This window comes from Miniopterus schreibersii (assembly GCF_964146895.1).
Source record: "Miniopterus schreibersii genome assembly, chromosome: 1".
Lineage (NCBI taxonomy): Eukaryota > Metazoa > Chordata > Mammalia > Chiroptera > Miniopteridae > Miniopterus > Miniopterus schreibersii.
Window position 1 is genome coordinate 145,333,407 of NC_138101.1, and position 18,599 is coordinate 145,352,005.

At 46.5% G+C, this 18,599-nt stretch overlaps 2 protein-coding genes across 14 annotated transcripts in view; one reads left to right on the top strand and one right to left on the bottom strand.

Annotated features, from left to right (window-relative positions):
* PPIP5K1 (diphosphoinositol pentakisphosphate kinase 1) overlaps positions 1-9,904 on the bottom strand; it is a 40,933-nt gene extending 31,029 nt beyond the window's left edge. For 7 of the 9 annotated variants that reach the window (XM_081159634.1, XM_081159636.1, XM_081159638.1 and 4 more), the window contains exons 1-18: positions 9,385-9,904; positions 6,476-6,616; positions 6,072-6,246; positions 5,431-5,626; positions 4,896-4,986; positions 4,584-4,669; positions 4,127-4,281; positions 3,909-4,010; positions 3,284-3,445; positions 3,040-3,161; positions 2,305-2,406; positions 1,970-2,056; positions 1,778-1,853; positions 1,523-1,632; positions 1,354-1,436; positions 1,083-1,214; positions 793-914; positions 312-494 (exon numbers count right to left, since the gene is read on the bottom strand). In XM_081159634.1, coding sequence (XP_081015760.1) covers positions 312-494; positions 793-914; positions 1,083-1,214; positions 1,354-1,436; positions 1,523-1,632; positions 1,778-1,853; positions 1,970-2,056; positions 2,305-2,406; positions 3,040-3,161; positions 3,284-3,445; positions 3,909-4,010; positions 4,127-4,281; positions 4,584-4,669; positions 4,896-4,986; positions 5,431-5,626; positions 6,072-6,218 — 1,956 coding nt within the window. In that variant the 5' untranslated portion in view covers positions 6,219-6,246; positions 6,476-6,616; positions 9,385-9,904. Of the gene's footprint in view, positions 1-311; positions 495-792; positions 915-1,082; positions 1,215-1,353; positions 1,437-1,522; positions 1,633-1,777; positions 1,854-1,969; positions 2,057-2,304; positions 2,407-3,039; positions 3,162-3,283; positions 3,487-3,881; positions 4,011-4,126; positions 4,282-4,583; positions 4,670-4,895; positions 4,987-5,430; positions 5,627-6,071; positions 6,247-6,475; positions 6,617-9,384 lie in introns of those variants that run through there. The other 2 variants (XM_081159639.1, XM_081159640.1) reach the window with 2 other exon arrangements.
* Positions 9,905-12,478: 2,574 nt separating this feature from the next.
* LOC308563243 (creatine kinase U-type, mitochondrial) lies at positions 12,479-18,506 on the top strand. Of its 5 annotated transcripts, none has more exons than XM_081150130.1 (10): positions 12,479-12,696; positions 13,481-13,777; positions 14,421-14,619; positions 14,823-14,918; positions 15,274-15,495; positions 15,630-15,715; positions 15,835-15,958; positions 17,597-17,731; positions 17,933-18,058; positions 18,272-18,506. In XM_081150130.1, exons 2-10 carry the CDS (start codon positions 13,629-13,631, stop codon positions 18,386-18,388), a joined length of 1,254 nt encoding a protein of 417 aa, XP_081006256.1. In that variant the 5' UTR covers positions 12,479-12,696; positions 13,481-13,628; the 3' UTR covers positions 18,389-18,506. The 5 variants fall into 5 exon arrangements, with proteins under 5 accessions (XP_081006256.1, XP_081006255.1, XP_081006258.1 ...); XM_081150129.1 differs by having other exon boundaries at positions 12,500-12,696; positions 13,614-13,777; XM_081150132.1 differs by having other exon boundaries at positions 12,500-12,696; positions 13,614-13,777; positions 17,597-17,701.
* The last annotated feature ends 93 nt before the right edge of the window (positions 18,507-18,599 follow it).

Consider the following 18,599-nt stretch of genomic DNA (forward strand, 5'->3'; position numbering starts at 1 on the left):
TGCAGCAAAATACATGACTATTTACACTAAATGGGATAAATAGGAATTAGAAATATTTATCATGTCAGGTTTTGCTGCCAAGTGAATCTTGGTGTCAAACCTATAAAAATCTTTTGATTTCTGAAATTGTGGATAAGAGACTGTGGATCCATACTTATCTCAAAGGGTAAGGATTAAATGAAATGAAATAATGTATGGAAAATGTAAAAGAGTACTTGGCACATGGTAAGTACCATTACTGATCAGTATTATTTAGAATTCTAGAAATTTGAGATCAGGGGTATATTGGCCAGAAGAGCAGAGAGCCTGACCTGATCATAATCCTCAGGGCCAAAGGGTACATCCCGCTGCAAGATATGGTGAAGTTGAGCCTTCACCCGGTGCTGGCAGCTGCTCAAGGAATCACCATCGCTGTCCAGGAGCCCATTCATGTTAGCACTCTTCACCATTTGTACCAAAATGGGTGTCAGCTCCCCTTCTAGAGCCAAAAGGCCCTGGAAAGGAAGCACAAAAGTATATTAGTTTTCCTTCCAGTTTAGCATAGTCCCCCTAGGCCTAGATGATCTGAGAGATCAAATGAGAGCTGGCTAGGAGAACTGGGGTATAGTTCAAAGGGCCTATCCTCACTAATTATTCTCAGCTCATTCTCAGTAGCACAGAATGGGGTCAGGCACAAGAAGAAATTTCTCTGAGTCAGCACACAAATACCCTAAAATTTCCCATCTAGTTCTCCAAACTTTCTGCTTCTCTACCTAAAGGAAGCTGGGACTGTGAGAGAACTGTAGGGTGCACCTTGGCAAAGGCAGCAGCCGTCATCTGGACACGGCCCTCATCAGAGGCATAGATCTTGAGATCATGGCGGAAAGTGCTGTGAAGACGAAGCAGCCCACAGCCAGGGAAGCCAGCATAGTCACCTGGGGGCAAAGGGAAGGACCAGGAATGCATATTGCAAATACCCACATGGAAGAAAGAATGCTCATTCTCCCTTTAACTTCCCCATTGTCTCAGTCCTTCCATTTCCCCAACTTAACCTCTAATCATTTTATCCCAGCCCAGCTAGGTTTACTCCCCAAAACACTCACCCTGTCCTCCAGGGTACATGCAGCGAAAAGCTCTCCCCAGCTCCTCAGCCTGAACACGGCCAGCAGGAGTCAATTCTCCACCCCACTTCAGTACCAGCAGGAGAGATGGGGCCAGAGCCTCCTGCTGTGGATCTGTGGGAATAAAGGGCAATAAATAGGTCTAGATCTGAGGAAAATACTGGGGACATCTAAATGTTAGGTCTCTTGAGGAGCCCAGAAAGGTAGTCAGTGGTAGAGGCATCTAAGGGTTCAAGAGGCTATTATATCTTACCTTGCCCCTCATTAGAAGCTTTTACTCCATGAGGATAGTAAGTCAACTGCACCTTCCGGTTGATGCCTGAGAAATGACCATACCTGCGGGGTAAAGTCATAGTTGAGTTTCTATCCCAGTCCCCAATTCTCACTGTTAAAAGGCTCCCTTTTCCTATTCCCTTTCTCACATCTCCAGCACAGACTTCAGCTGTTCTAGTTTCCCAGTCTTCTCCTCGATCTCACCACCTGGTTCTTTCTCCAGTTCCGCCAATAGCAGCCTTGCGATGTCCAGCACTTCCTGGAGGAAATAATAGGGTATCCATGCAGAAGGCCAAGTCTTTGGCCAGTTACCCTTTCCTCCTGGTCTGTCATGGAGGCCCCCAATCCCATACCCTCTATCTTTCTCATAGCTCTTCTCCTCCAAGCCAGATTCACCATCTTACCTGTAGCTGCTCGGGCCGCTTTAGTTTTAATTTCCCTGTCTTGTAGCCACCATGTTCTTTAAATAGACTAAAAAACCTGAAGAAATAAGGAGAAGCTTCAGTATGGGGTGAGACAGTAAAAGCCTCTGGAAGCTACCCCTTCCCATTTCCCTCACAAAAATCTATTTGTCTAAATTAGGGCACTCTTCCTACCTTGGGTGTGTCACTTCCATCTTCATCTTCTGCTTGGGGGTACGATCCCCATGCCGAATAATTGCAATGACACAACGAAGTTCCATCCTAAGATAGGGAATGTTTTTAGAGCCTCTCCCCCATCCCACCCCATCCCACCTCCCATCATTTTATCCTACTTGACATGTCAAAGAACAGAGGAAAACTATGTGCAGTTAGGAATATAAGTCAGGTTAAGAAAATTGCCTAGAAGAGACCCAGGCTCCACTAGTCAGAATGCACAGGGTCAGGAAGTAACCACTGGTCTGACTTAGGTGCCTTAAGCAGGTTACTCCAGACTTTTTACTTTTGCTCACATAGTGCCAGATGTGGTAGGGACAATGGGAATGTCCTCCGCCTCTGTGGGGATTGACCATGGGATCTGGAACTGTGGAGCAAGTTCCCGCATTATTGTGTTCCTAGAAGAAATATGAAGAAGCTGTGTGAAAGTGAATGAACCAGAACTACACATAGGAATGAAGCTCACAAAAACTAGCACATTGTAGAAAAATATGTTAATATAAAATCTAAAAGGATGCAAAAAAGACACCCCCATATTTGTAGTAAAAGCATTAATAAATGTATGAGATTAACAAATACAAAACACCTCTGGGTGGGAAGGAAGAGGATGTAATTAGTGAGGGGTATGAAGGGGCTTAATAACTATATCCTTAATATTTTATTTCTTAAGCTTAATTGTGAATACAGGGATACTCACCATGTTCATCATTTCTTATACATTTTTGAATGTTTTAAATATTATGCGATGAATTTTTTTAAAGTCAAGTTGTTAAACAGTATTACAGTATGATTACATTTAATACAATAAATGTAATTTGTTTATACATGGCAAAAAAACACATACTATTACATCTAAGATTGTTAACAGTAATTACCTCTGGGTAGCGCAGTGCTGGGAAGGCAAGAGGGCTGAGGAGCCCTTTCTCTATTTCCCTTTTAAATTATTTTTACAATATTTAAAATAAAGTAAAAGCTTTCTAACTCTCTTCTTTAAGCCCATTCTCCCCAGCCCAAACCACTGTGTCCCTTACCCCAGAATCTTGGCACAGTCATCATAGTATTTCATCGAATTCTTGACAAAACTAAAGCCATTGACATCACACACAAAGGAATGACCATTGGCACGAAGAAGGTCAAAACCGCAAACTGTTTGCTGCAGGGCAAAGAGAAAAGATGAGAACAAGAGAGCCGTTCTTTCTTCCCAGACCCCTTCTCCTATCTGTCTCCCTCAGCCTCCCTCATTACACAGCACCCCTCATCCCTATGGGGCTTTACCTTAAAAGCTACGCAGACTTTCCTGGCCACCAGCTTTTCCATGGCGGTCAGCATGACTGGATATCGAATTTCTTTCCCTTCACTGTCTCGTTCGACCTTCCCATCCAAAGCTGGCGATTTTCTGGCTTCAGCGTGGGCATAATCTGGCCCCACTGTATATACCTGCAGGTACATAGCATCACTGAGTATGCCCATAGCTCACCCTGTATATGAGAAGACAGTATGAGCACTAGGTCTGTATACTAGTTTCAGAGTAAAAAAACAAAAAAAAACCCACAAAAATACACCCTAAGCATTAAGAACAAGGAGACTGACATTTTTCTTACTGAGCCCTACTGAAATATCATTATGAAGGTTCCCGCTAGGGACTCCAACACTATCATCTAGTCCTTACTAAGAAATAACTTACCAATATTATACCATCTTCCATGTCACCATTGCTCTTGCTATGAGAGTAACAATTTATGTATCTACTTCCCTCGCTTATTATCTTCACCTGAATATGAAAGTCACTCACGTTCACTCTTTATTTTCTATGACCCCCTCCACACACTTCCACTTGCTCCCCAAGTCCCCATTCCACCTAGACATTTATAACCTCTTAAATCCCTGTATCCACCATAACCTTGACATCTGTGCCATCTGTTGGCATAAACTCCTCATAGATGTATGACCCTGTCTTTCGGACGCTGCTCTCAGGAGAGTAAACGCTGCTTCGGCTGCCAATCTTTGGGAGGAAAAGGAAGAAAAAAAGAATGTTGCCTCTACTTTGTCCCCAAATCCTCCAGCTTCCCTCCCCACAACCTCATTCTTGTTCCTTCAACTTTTCTGATGCCCCCACACCTTACGAAAGAGGCGCTGGCTTCCTCCTCCAGCTGAGCTGGGGTAGTAGATGTAAACATTGTGGTCCTCTGCACTCACTGGCTTCTCCACAAATGGTTTGGGAAAGACAGCTCCATTTACCTCTACCTGGTCTTCACCTTCTATCAGGTTGCACTCTGGAAAGTAGGTATGAGGATTGTAGAATACTTCCAACTCCTTTTTCTTCAAGTTTTCATCTCCATAATCCTCAAATTTCTATGACCATATGTTAGTAATAAATATGGCAATATCTATATGGTATATAGATATAGTAATATCTATATAAGAGGTTCAAGGCTGAGTCCAAAGACCCTTGGCTCTAACTCAATCCATAATCTAAAAACCAAAGCCTCACTTAAAAAGATGTCTAGAGGATGAAGAACTGGGCTAAGTCATAGAAAACAAGGCAGGGCAGGACTGGACAAGACCAGGTACTCACCCTCAGGCCGGGCAGGGTCACGGTTGAGCACAGCATATCGAGGCAGATCAATACCCTCCTCTTGCAGGATCCGGTACACCTCCCTCCTGTCACCCCCAGAATAAATTAGCTGGGAGAGGTGGGGATGGTTACTATGGGGAAGGACTAGGGATTTCATTTGCTCAAGAACTGGGAGATACCAGGGTGTAGAACTCAAGAGGGTATGATATAAAAATTAAGCATGTTTGTCTGACTCTACCCCTCCCAGAGTGGATTCTCTAAACAGGCATGATCTCAGGGCCACCCATCCCACCAGTCAACAGAAAGCTATACCTATCCTGGATGTAATACTGCATAGCCAGGTCATTGATAAGAAAGGGGTTTCGAAGCTTGGAGTAAGCAACAGCTTTGTCCAGAGGAAAGCCTGGGATGGAAAAAGGAAATAAAGACCAAAGAAAGTGAAAGAGACAGAGTGAGAAAACAGCAAGAGAAATAGATGTATTAAAGCTATTAGTTGCCATTGAGCTCCTCTACCCACCTACCCCATCCCTTATCCTTCAACCCAATTTCCCAAATCTAGAATGGCCATCAGAAAAAAGTAAAAAAAGAAATTACTTTTAGGGTCCTTCCAGATGCCTAATTCTGTCAGAGATCCTAAAAGCCTTAGAGCTGTCCTGGGGTTCAAATAGGGGCTTTACACTACCGGCAGCAACTCCCCTAAGATGTAGTAAAAGCAAACCCCTTTGCACTGCTCTCTAGTGTGTCAGGAAGAATTGAAGGTCTCTTTACTATTTGACAGTAAGAACCTCACTTCCCAGTCCAACATTCCCAACACCATTCCTTCCCATTTTCCTTCACAGACCCTAACCTTTGGAGTGGAAGGAAATGAGGCAGTGGCAGGATGGCCAGTTTTCCACAGGTTCATTGAGGATCACATCTTCTCCCAGGATAATAACAGTCAGGTAGTCAAATCTGCAGAGGCGCTCTAGGATTTGTGTCATTGGCTTGGACTTGGATTTCTTGGTCATGGCACAGATGCCAACAATGATCTGAGGTTCAGGAGGCTACAGGGAGGAAGCGCTGTTAGGAACTCAGGAACTTCCCACCTGGACCATCCTATCAGCGAACACTGTCTCATATCCCTTAGGACAGAGTTTCTTATCAGGACTTTGAACCTATGGAGTAAAAGTTGTCTCCTAACTTAGGTCTAGATTGGGGTGCCTGTAGGGATTCCTGCTGCCTACAGAATAGGAGCCTTTCCATAGTAGGAAATGTATGCTCAGGCAGAAAAGCCAGGGAACCAATAACCATGAGACAATAGGGTGGGGGCTTCAAAGGGAAGCAATCCAACCAATCTCATTCCTCCTCCCCTTAATCAGGATAGGGCCTGTTTATGACGGTGATTCTATGCATTTGGAAAGAATAGCAAGGTGTCTCCATCCAAACAGAATCTCAGTTCTTTCTAACAGGGGTCCCAATACCAAGTTACGTCATTTTCTCTAGTCTTACCACTTCATCCTCCTCATCCTCCAGGAGCTCGCTGTCACTTTCTTCTGTCCTCATGCCTATTCGATGGGTGCCCAGCCCTTCATCTCCAGCTCCAAGGAAGAAGTGGGCTGTGGCACTCCCGCTCTCACTGGCCGGAAAGGACCACATCCCCGCCGGAGCACCCACTCATCCCGCTCTGCAACGGAGGGTATCCCACTAGCTCAGAATCCAAGCCCGGTGACAGCAGGTAGGGGTGGGGGATGGGTGGTGAGGAAATAAAAGGTAACAACAAGGGAACTAGGGGAAACAAACAAAACTATGGTAAAAAGGATCAATGGGAAAGGAAGCATGTGGGCTACAACTTGAAATGACTACAGAACCGTAAGAGAAAAGCAAGGCCTCCCCTGTCCTCCTGGCTCACCCACCTCCAACGGTGGGGCTGATAAGAGGATCAGTAGATTAACCCTTACAGTGCTGGCATGTCCCTGATTCTGCCAGCAGGAAACACCGTCAACTCCAGTAGCAAATGGGAAAGGCAGTTCCTCATGGAAGGCTACTGTCAATTCCTATGAAAAAAGGTTAAAGTGACATTTCAAACTGGATTCATTCCAAAATGTTCCTAACCACTCTCCACCTCCCTACAGTAGTGTTGAACTCAGTGATTTAATCCAAGGGCAGAGGAATGAGAGAGAACAGCTGCCTTTGCTCTTAACCCCCAGCTTCATTCCTACCATGGATTAATTAAAAAGAAAAACATTTCTTAAAGGCACCCTATGTTCTAAGCATTATCAGAAAATTAAAATTCTCTATTCCCCTGTCTCTCCTTCATCTGCTCCACCTTAAAAGACAGATGCCCAAGTTCAGAAAATCTGTTCAAGGAAATAGGTCTGATGCTGGTTGTGAGGCTGAGGATACAGGCACCCATACGACAGCCTCCAACCCATTCTCAAACTGAAATTTCAATTTTCTCTCTATCACCTCTGGTACTATAGACCCAAGGCTGGTCTAAGCCAAGGTCCCTCACAACAGAAGCTACAGTGGGAAAAAAAATCCTGCCTAGATCCATAATCAGTGAGAATATCTTAAGACTTAAAACTTGAGTCAGAACAACCTGGCAGTTCTACTTCTGCATACGTATACCTAAGAGTAGTGGTGCTTAACCAATTGTAAATATGCTGTGCAGGGGACATTTGCAGGAGACATCTTTGGTTGTCACATTTAGGGAAGTGCTATAGGAATCTGGTCAGCAGATGCCAGGGATGCTGTTAAATATTCTTTTTTATTATTATTGATTTAAGAGAGAGAGGAAGGGAGGGAGGGAGGGAGAGATGGAGGGAGGGCAGGGGGGAGAGAGTGAGAGAGGGATTTGTTGTTCTACTTATTTATGCATTCATTGGTTCCTCCTTGTATGTGCCCTGACTGGGATTGAACCTGCAACCTTGGCATATCAGAATGGCGCTCTAACCAACTGAACTACCTGGCCAGAGCCATGCTGCTAAATATTCTAAAACACATAGGATATTCCCCCACAACAGAGAATTATCCAATCCAAAATGTTAGTAGTACCAAGGTTGAGAAACCCTGCTGTACAGAAACTCTCCCATATAAGATACGTGCAAGGATGTTCATAACCTCACTGTTAGTGATGGGAAAAACTAAAACCAACTCAGATATCACAAGTAGAAGAATGGGTAAATACAATGTAGTGTATATAAGTGATAGACTACCAGCAATTTTTTAAAAAATGAATTAAACACGGACAGCTTCCAAATGCAAACTGTAGAAAAACATGTACCACAGTTCCATTTGTATAAATAAAAATATTACATATGTTTATGACTGTATACATAATTAGTAGAAATATTAAAAACAGGCTGGAAAGACAAACATCAAATTCATGATAGTGGTTACCTCTGAGGAGAGGGAAGAATTGAACTGAGAAGAATTCGAATGGAACTTCACAGCCCTATCTATAATGTTTATTTCAATTAAAAAAACCAGAAGCAAATATACAAAAGTATTAACACTTAATAATACTAAATTGTGGGGATACAGATATCTGCTACTTTTTTCCCGCCCAAAACAATAAAATTGAGTCACATGTCAGTAATTTTCAACATTCTCCGAAAGTTCTCAGAAATACTGACTGATGACTCTAAGGAAAGCCACACACTTCTTAAGTAAATGGATTAATTTAGTCTTATAGAATTTTAAAAGTCTTTGATAATAATTATTTTCTGTATTTTTATTTAAACCCGTCCATTACAAGTGGGAGTTTCAGCTTTGATTAGAAAGTTACAGTTAACCTTCATATAAACCTAGACCTTTCCAGTCTTCGCCGTCTGCTTGTATCCTCTATTCAACCACCCTAGGGACACAATATTCACCTTAGGCTTAACATTTCCAGTTGTGCACGGAAGGCCTTGTATACTCCCCCTCCTGATTAACAGGCTATTTCTTTGAACTCCTTTTCAGTGACCCGACCCAATTTCCATGACTTGTGGCATTCCCAAGGTCCCTGTATAGTTTAAGCAAGTAGAACTTTGTTGCAATCTTTATCCTTTCTCTGAAGCAGGAGCTTTTTCTCCTAAGATTCCTAACCTTTCACCCTTTCTAACACTAAGTCCTTCCTGGTTTTCTACTGAATATACACAGTCATGCTCTTAAAATTCTATTGCAACTCTATAGCAGGGGATGGTAATAGAAGGAGGAAGGAGAGTCTGTTCACAGGAGAGATGAAAGGGCTAAATTCATAGTTAACAAAGCAAAAATAGAAGGCTGACAGAAATAACTATGAAATAAGCGAGGATTTATTTAGATGTACCTCTGGGAGAAGCTGAGGCTTAACATAGTGTTCCAAGAGCCATTCCCCTGTTTTCTGTGCTCTTCTCCCATTCCCTCTCACCCAATACTTTGTTTCGAAAGAAAAGAAAACTTCAGATTCTACGTTTGGTTAAAGGGCAGTCTGACTCTGGCCAGTATCCCTGTGGAAGGAAAAGGGGAAGGGAGGGAGGAAGAGAGGGAGGAAGGGAAGGAAGGAGATGGGTAGGTAAGGAGAGGGAGGGGGCGGATGGGCAATTTTCTCAGGAACATCTATGTTAGATCAGATCCCAAGAAGGGGCAGAAGGGTGGGTAAACCGTGTAACTTCTTTATCCCTTAGACTTTAGGGCTGCTTGCTGATGGAGTGAAGGGGAAACATCAATACTGAGTTCAGGCAGGAATACTTCCAACACAGTAAACCTCTTCAGGCCACCAACCCGATCTCCTTCCCGCCTTCAACAGCGGACCCCTCAGTTCCTTCCTGATGCAAAATTCTTAATCCTTCATACATACCCTTATTCTGACACCGATGAACTGTGCCGATGCCCTTGTCCTCCCTATCAACTCACTCATGCTGCCTCCTTTCCCCAACTTGCTAAAATGACTCTTCATTGACTCCCCTAACCATTCCCATCACGGATCAACTCATTCAATTAATTATCCAACTAACCTCTCACTCATTGGTTCCCCAGCACTCAACAGTCCTCTAAAGCGTCAGATGAGTCACCACCCTCGGTGACATATTTATAGGGAACCCTCAGTGACTCCCCCCCAAGACTGCGGGAGAGCCATTCTTTCCTCACACTGCCCCTCTCCAGACTCACCTTCTCCTCTCTCTCCCACAACCCCTTCCTCAAGCTGATCCTCCAGTCTGACTCCACTCCCGCCGCTCACACAGACTCCCCGCCCTGACCTTCTCCCGCGCCGGCTCCTCTCCTCACGCAGACCCTCACACGCGCGCGTCTCCGCTCCCGCCGGGACCGCCCCTGCCCTCTCCTCACCCAGCTCCCGGGCACGAATACCGCCCCGCTAGCCTGACTCCACTAGCCTTTGCCCGCCCCCGCCTGCCCCGCTCACTCTCCCAACGCGGACTTCGAGGCCTCTCGGCTGGGCCTCCTTCCGCAGCCGCCCCCAGCGGGTACTAACCGAGGCCCTCAGCACCAACCAAACCCACTCCACCCAGCCCACCCCCTCAGATACCGCCCCCAGCCCCCAGCCACTCCCCCACCGCCCCCGGCCCCTCACTCACCCGCCTCCCAGCGCTCGCGCAGCCGAACCTGCCGGCAGCGACACCTGACAGCGGCCCAATCAAAGCGTGACTTCCCTGCCGTGCCACCAATCAGCGGAGGGCGCGCACCGGCAACAGAGTCAGGCTGCGTTGGCCGGCGCCTCTGCGCGGAGGAGGGTGGCCCCTAGTGGTGCTGTGGAGGAAGTGCGACCTGATGCTCCCTCCGATTTCAAACTGCGTTGCCACACTCCAGATGCTTGGTCTAGATACTTTCCAGTGAGAGGAAGAAGGGGGGGAAAGCAACATGCAAAGGAAGAGGAAGAATTTGTGCTGTTGCACCTCCTTGAGGACAAAACAAAACAGAGTATAATATACGTAGGGATCCAATAAATATCAGCTGAAAATGTTAATAGTGCAGACGAGTGAAGAGACTGGAGTCAAAAACAGAGACAAAGAGAGAAACAGATCAGAAAGTTAAGGGAAGGAACAGAGAGGCTTATTTATGAAGGAGTCAAGTAAATGAATGGACATGGAAGACTGAACAAGTTGATTCCTATCTCTTCACTTTGCTTGCTCTCTGCCCTCTAGACTTGACTCCTGGCCTTGCCTTTAATAGCTGTGCAGCCTTGGACAAGTCACTGAACTTCCCTCAGCCGTTGTGTGAAAGCATTTCGTATATGTTTGTATTGTTATTATCTTTGAAGCCTCACTTAGATTTCCCTGATCAAAACAATTCCAAGTTCATTGTTTCTTTTCTTCACCCTTTGAGATTTTACCACTTTTTCTGTCAGGTGCATATTATACTGACCCCAAGGCTTCCCAAAAGGGATAGATATGATTCTAAGGACTGGCTCTAAGAGAAATAGATGCCTCCTTAGTTCGTGCTCAGGCTCATATCCCTTCTACCACTCCAACCCTTCTAACAAGTTATTAAAACATCTTCTAGGTAATTAACTTGTCTCTTCATCCTCCCGAAAATGTAGACTCAGTCTCTAGTCATCCGTTGGAACAAAACAATTCAATTCAATGAAATAATACATACAAGAGTTCCTTGTAATTGTAAAGTGGTTTATGAATATTGAATACTATTGATAATAATAATTATTAAATAAAATAAATACCATATATATTAAGTGATTTCTTTTTAAAATATTTTTAATTGACCTGGCTGGTTTGGCTTAGTGATTGTGAAGGGTCCAGGGTTCAGTTCTGGCCAAAGGCATGTACCTTGGTTGCAGGCTCCATCCCTGGCCCTGGTCAGGGCTCCTATGGGAGGCAAGCAGTTGATGTGTCTCTCTTGCATTGATCTTTCTCTCTCCCCCTTCCACTCTCTGAAAAGCAATGGAAAAAATATCCTCAGGTGAGGATTAAAAAAAAAAAAAAAGATTTTTAATTGATTTTAGAGAAAGAGAGGAGGGAGAGAGAGAGAGAAACAACAACGTTGACTTGTTGTTCCACTTATTTATGCATTCAATGCATTCATTGGTTGATTCTTGTATGTGCCCTGACAGGGGATCGAACCCACAACCTTGGGGTATCAGGATGATGTGCTAACCAACTGAACTACCTGGCCAGGGCTTGAGTGACTTCTTTACTCCTCTAGGCAAGTCTTATTTTTCCTCCTGTAATTCTCTCCTCCTGCTTCCTACCTTTTAAATTTAGTAACTGCCCTCTCAATCAAATGACCCTTCTGTTTGGGAAGATTATCTCCCTCCTTTATCAGGGTAAATATACACTGTTCCAAGAAATTATATTTGCTTACTCATAGCTACGCCTCAATCTAGGTAATGAGCCCCTACAACAGAGGTATGATTTTGCTTCTCCAAGAATGACCGAACTTCAACTGCTGAATTTGATAATTGCTCTCTTACCAGGAGAAAAAGGAGTTAAGTGATGGGCCCCAAAAGAGAAGTGGATGGCTTCTAAGCATATCCACAAAGGAGGAAGGCAGGGAAAGGAACACAAGGGAAGCCCGAGAGGAATGAAGGGAGTAAGAGTGTAGGGGTGGGGTGGGATCTCATCATTGAGGCAGGAGGACACTATGAAAGGAATGTCTCTTTCTCAAGTACTCTCCTCTAAGGTTTTCAGGTATCTTACTGTCTCGTGGGCACACCAAGATAGCTTAGGGAAGGGACTAATGCCACCATGCCTACCCCACCTTAACAGACTCCATACTGAAGCCCCACATCTCTATTTTCAGCTCCAACATTTATTCTCCTTTCTGCCAGGCAAAAGTTAAATCACACCAAAGTCACACCTGGAGCTCTGGTAACACAACCCTCTTAAATCTGAGAAAAGAGAGGAAAAGAGGGAACCAGAAGGAAGGTGGAGATTCCCTGGAGACCTTATGCCCTTGGACACCACTCCCCCTTACACTCTGGATTAAACAGCATTAGGAAACCAAGAGAGGAAGCACATGTGGTGTGTGGAGACCTGTGCCTGCCTGTTCCATTCCTACACCCAGTCATTTCACCACACCCTGCACCTCACCTTACACTCCGCTGCAGTCCAGGATCTGGGAGCTACAGAGAGGGGAGAGGAAGAGGAAACTAACAATTCCCTGCCCAACCCCAGCCCCGCGCCAGTGCAATCAACAGGTAAGCAAGCTCCCGGAGACGACTGAGAGTCCTGTGAGTAGTCTGAAAAGGACTTCGAGAAGTAAAAGATCAAAGGTGAAATAGGGGATGGGAAGGAGGGGGGGGGAGCAGAGGATCCTAAGAAGTGTAGGCAGGACAGGGCAGAGCTTCAGACGAGGGGTAGGGTCGGGGTGGGGGAACACAGCATAGATGGGCTAAGAGTTTATGTTTCCCTGATTCTTCTTAACCTTGGAAGGAGAGCGCAGGTACGAAGGGAGGCACGCTGGTCTTCTTCCTGGTTCTAAGGAAAAGGTGACCTTGAACCAGCGGGTGTCTTTCCCAGTCTCTGTCTCTACCTCTGCGCTTTCTCCGTGTCTTCCTCGGGTATCTTTGTTTATTCCACGGTTTCCCCGCGGCTTCCTCCCCTGGGAAGACGGAGAGGTTGCCGGGGCAGGCTGGAAACAGAGAAGAGGTTTGGCAGTGTCACCCTTTCACATCCCCGGAGTGACGAATCGGGTTTCCAATTAAACCGAGAAGCTTGGGGGAAGGGTGCTCGAACAGACCCCCAGGGTGCTGTTCCTCTACTTGGTGCTGAAATCTGGGCAGCCTCGTCCCAGGGGTGCAAATCTCCGGGGCCCCCGAATCTACCTGGCTGGGGCTGCCCACCTCTGCCTCCGCACACCTAGAGCGCCGGCAGGCGGGGGGCGGGGTCTGGGCGAGCCCCACCCCTGGAGACTGCGGCTCGGCCTCCCTCCCCTCCGCCCGCTACCTCACTGCGCCTTTGCTGCGGGCTCGTCCCTACCAGCTCCCCCTCCAGCCTTCGCTCCGGGCCTCGTTTCGGCTCCAGCCTTGCACCCAGTGGCGTCCGTCAGTCCGCCTGGTTGCATCCTCTCTCCGGGTTCCTGCCCTGAGCCAGCTCCTTCTCCTACATTCCGTAGCAAGATCCTCAAGCCATGGCTGGTCCTTTCTCCCGTCTGCTGTCCACCCGCCCTGGGCTCAGGCTCCTGGCTTTGGCTGGAGCTGGGTCTCTAGCTGCTGGATTTCTGCTCCGCCCGGAACCTGTACGAGCCGCCAGTGAACGTCGGAGGCTGTATCCCCCAAGGTATCAGTGTCTGAGCCCCCACCCCCACCCCCATCCCCATCCCCACCTCCACCCCCACCCACCCCGGGAAGTGGTGATGGGAACTGGGAAGGAAGATGGGGATGGAGATGAATACCCGGGCAACGGAAAAGGGCTATAATCACGAAGGCTCTGGAGTGAGGTGTTGTACAGTCTGGAGACCTCAGTGGGGTGGGGGTGGAAGCTAAAAGCATAAGGCTAAAACACTCCTGGGGGCCTATAACCTGCAGTCCCTACCCCCAAGACCAGCTCTGATCCTGTGAGTTCTGGCTGCACCCACTCTGTCCAAATCCTTAGTCTAGGGATTTTATCTCCATCTCTTTTTCTTGTTGTTCTCCCCCATGTCCTGAATTTCCCTCCTTAGTCTTTCCCCTCCCCCATTCTTAATGTTGTGCTCATGGGGTGGAAGAATTGAGCAGATCTGGGGGGACTGAGCTGGCCAGCCAGAGGGAGAAATAGATCCTGAAGCTCCCTAATGAGATTACCAAGGTTTAGCTTCCCTATAATCCCCCCTCCTCCCAAGGAGCACAGCCAGACACAGCTAACTGGACAGCTCCTAGCTGACTGCACTGGGTCTTGGCCACCTGTGCTCTCCCTCCATGGTTACTGGGTACCCCCTCCCTAGTGCTGAGTACCCAGACCTCCGAAAGCACAACAACTGCATGGCCAGTCACCTGACCCCAGCAGTCTATGCCCGGCTCTGCGACAAGACCACACCCACTGGTTGGACGCTAGATCAGTGTATCCAGACTGGCGTGGACAACCCCGGCCACCCTTTCATCAAGACTGTGGGCATGGTAGCTGGAGATGAGGAGACCTATGAGGTAGGGGGCCCCCAGAGTTTTCCTGGTGATACAACTCATCTTCCCAGTAATTCCAGCTCCTTCCCCCTAAAAACCTCTCACTTACCCTTGAAACCAAACCATCTATACATATGTTTTCTGACCCTGTGAAACCAATCCACATTTAAAACCTGAGAGGGATGGCCTCATCCTTAACCATTCTCTCCCTCTTAATTCCCCCTCAGGTATTTGCTGAGCTGTTTGACCCTGTTATCCAAGAGCGACACAATGGATATGACCCCCGGGCAATGAAACACACCACTGACCTGGATGCCAGCAAGGTAGGTCAAATATTCCACTTCTAATTTGCATTGCCTTATGTACAACATTCTGTTTCTCCAATCCTTAATCATTTCTTGACTCATGGTCATTATACTGCCGAGATTTTAGTCTTGGTGTGGAGAAAGAATTGTGTTTTAAGCAGCAGATATGGAGAGGAGAGGGTGGGTGAGAATGTCCATACTGCAAGGTGGGCAGTTTGGGGGAGGGATCATAATGCCCTCTTGCCCAGTGGGCTTCTCCTTCCAATGCATGCAATGAGGACTCCTCTAGGCCTTAAAGCCTTTCCTTCCTCAAGGCCCTCTGTTCCCACCCACTGTGTTTCTGTGACTTATATTAATTTCTCTTATTCCACAGATTCGTTCTGGCTACTTTGATGAGAGGTATGTATTGTCCTCAAGAGTCAGAACTGGCCGAAGTATCCGGGGACTCAGTTTGCCTCCAGCTTGCACTCGGGCAGAGCGGCGAGAGGTGGAACGTGTTGTGGTGGACGCACTAAGTGGCCTGAAGGGTGACCTGGCTGGTCGTTACTATCGACTCAGTGAAATGACAGAGGCTGAACAGCAGCAGCTTATTGATGTGAGGGGCCTTGAGAGGGAGCTGGGTGCAGGGAGCAGATGGAAAGAGTCAGAGGACAGACTGGGCCAGGTGGGTTTTGAGAGGCCTAGGAGCTACTGTGAGAATTCTTATCAAAGTTCCTTTACTCTCCCCAGGACCACTTCCTATTTGATAAGCCTGTATCTCCCTTGCTGACTGCTGCAGGAATGGCTCGAGACTGGCCAGATGCTCGTGGGATCTGGTATGAGGCTTACTTTACCTCTTTTGCCCCATATCCCCATAAGGGACTTTTCCCCGTTTATCTCCCCCAATTCTTGCCCCACCTATTGATCCCTGTCCTTCCCTCTCTCTTGCCCTCAGGCACAATAATGAGAAGAGCTTCTTGATCTGGGTGAATGAGGAGGATCATACACGGGTCATTTCCATGGAGAAGGGTGGCAACATGAAGAAAGTGTTTGAAAGATTCTGCCGCGGCCTCAAAGAGGTTGGAGAAGAGTGTATAAGGGAACGAAGTGGGGGGACATAAGAAAAAAACACACAAATGCTAGCACATGTAGAGTGACCATATAATTTATCAACCATCCCAGGACACTCTTGATAGTGAAAGATCACCATCAATCACTCCAGGACAAGCGGTATAAATCAGGACTGTCCAGGGGAAACTAGGATATATGGTCACCCTAAGACTAGGAAGAGAGGGTGTCAGGAATCTAAGGAAAGAAATAAAGCAGTTGTCAGATAATCTGAAGGAGTAACAGATGGTGGGTCAGTGCCTGGGGTGTGTGGTGTGGGATGGTGGGGGTGGGATGTGCAGATAAGGGAAAGGTTTGAGCCTGGATTGACATAAGGAGCGAAAGGTCGGCGTATTCATGATTCCAATGTAACCACCCAGTTCTGAGCTGAGGTTGGCCTGGACTTTGGATTCTGTCATTCTTGCTAAAGTATCGTGTCTAAGTTTTAAACTGAGAGTAAGAAGGAGATGGAGAGAAGGTGGAGGACCAATTGGCTTAAGAAGTTCCAGAATAGGTGGCTCTTCATGAAAGGTTGAACTGAATCCTCCATCCTATATGGATTGGGCTTCCATATTCAATTCTAAGGTAGAGACTCCCATAAACCCACCTCGTATTGTATGTTCTCCTACATACAGTTCTATTTTGGACTTATACACAGACCTCTTCCTTTTATATTCTAGCTGGGAAATTTCTACTGTTTTTGCCAAGTAATAGATAACATATTCTGACTGGAAGTGGGTAGGGAAATGCTTTTTAAATTATATGTCTTAGTTTCCTCATTGATAAAATTGGGATAATAAGACTTCCTACATTTTAGGTTGTTGTGGGGATTATATGAGACAATGCATGTAAAGTGCCTGGCCCATAATCAATGTTCAATAAGGTTTAGCTGCTGTTATTATTCTAGATGGATATTCTAAAATATCCCCCTATGCCAGGATTCTTTCGGAACGATGAGCTGGGTCCCCTTTACTCTTGTTAGGTAGTGGTCTTAATGTCCATCACTCCAGCAGATCCCCTGTCTCTTCAACTCTCGTTCATGGCTAGGATACTTAAGTGAAACAAAAACACCCTTCTAACACTCCCCCCAACACCCTCGGCACACACACATACCTATGAGTCTGGCCCTTCTACACTTTTTCTCTGCTTTCTGTTAACTCCTTCCACAGTTAACAGAAGGCTCTCTTGCCTCTTCCTGTTGCAAAGCCTACATCCTCCTTTTCCGTATGAAAGAAGCCTCCCAAGCTCCAGGCCAATTAGCAAAACAAAGATAATCAATGCACATGGAGCTCATTGAATAACCAATCCTTTCTCAGTCCAGTTCAACACCTCTGCTGTTTCCCTAGAGCATCCTTAAAGCATCATTCCCTCAAGTTTCTCTTCTTCCACACAAGATATTTTTCTGCAATCTCATTATGGGCTTACCTTGTGTGCAAAATAATAACAAACCATTTCCACAAAACACACACACAAACACAAAACCTGAGCAGTGTCATTCTTTCACATCCCAAGTTTCTGGTTCCAGACATATTTCTAGAGTTCCTGTGGGTCTAGCTAAGGAAGGATCCACATATTCATGACTTTCACTAACAGAGCCTTTGTGAACTCAGGTGGAAAGGCTGATCCAGGAGCGTGGCTGGGAGTTCATGTGGAATGAGCGTTTGGGATACATCTTGACCTGTCCGTCTAACCTGGGCACTGGACTACGAGCAGGAGTACACATCAAACTGCCCCTGCTAAGCAAAGTAAAGGAGTTGTGGGGTTAGAGAGGGGTGTGAGGGAGGAAGGTGGCTGTGTGTGGATGGAGGAGTGGGCACTTTGGAAAGGAGCCAGACATATTGTGGCTAAAGGATCTAGGAAAGACTCTGAGCAGGTTCAGGGCCCTCTCAGGTAGAACCAGTCTCTGCCCCTATTGACCCTGCTCCCAATCCTTATCTCCCCTCTAGGATAGCCGCTTCCCAAAGATCCTGGAGAACCTAAGACTCCAAAAGCGTGGTACTGGAGGAGTGGACACAGCTGCCACAGGCAGCATCTTTGACATCTCTAATTTGGACCGACTGGGCAAGTCAGAGGTGAGATCTTCAGGGATTAGAGTGAAGAGAGGTATAGATCTGTGGGTGCTGAGATTTGACAGTGAGTGGGACTCAAGAGTGTAATAGAATCTAAAATAAAATTCAGGTTGAGTGGGAAGGCAATTGGAAATGAGTTCTCAAAACAGGCAAATCAGTGCTAAAGAAAGAAACTCAGGTGGTGGGGATCAGAGATTAAGGGTTAGTGTCCTTTAGGTGGAGCTGGTGCAACTGGTCATCGATGGAGTAAACTATTTGATTGACTGTGAACGGCGTCTGGAGAGAGGCCAGGATATCCGCATCCCTCCACCTCTCATCCACAACAAGCATTAACTCCCCATCCTCAGCAGATGACTCAAGATCTCCAGGACTTCTGCCCATTCTAATGGTGGTCCATTCTACTTGCCCTGGATGTCCCCCACCTCCCAGTAAAGACACCTTGCTATGCTCTAGCTGTCTGTGTTATTTCTAATGATGGGGTAAGGAGGGAGCAGCCTCCATGAAAGGAAAAGAGGCAATGGGGTTATTTATGATGGAGAAAGAC

Coding starts and splice junctions, on each gene's coding strand:
- LOC308563243 (XM_081150130.1), top strand. CDS start 13,629: ATGGCTGGTCCTTTCTCCCGTCTGCTGTCCACCCGCCCTGGGCTCAGG. Junction 13,778..14,420: donor CGGAGGCTGTATCCCCCAAG/GTATCAGTGTCT, acceptor CCCCCTCCCTAG/TGCTGAGTACCCAGACCTCC. Junction 15,716..15,834: donor CCAGATGCTCGTGGGATCTG/GTATGAGGCTTA, acceptor TCTTGCCCTCAG/GCACAATAATGAGAAGAGCT.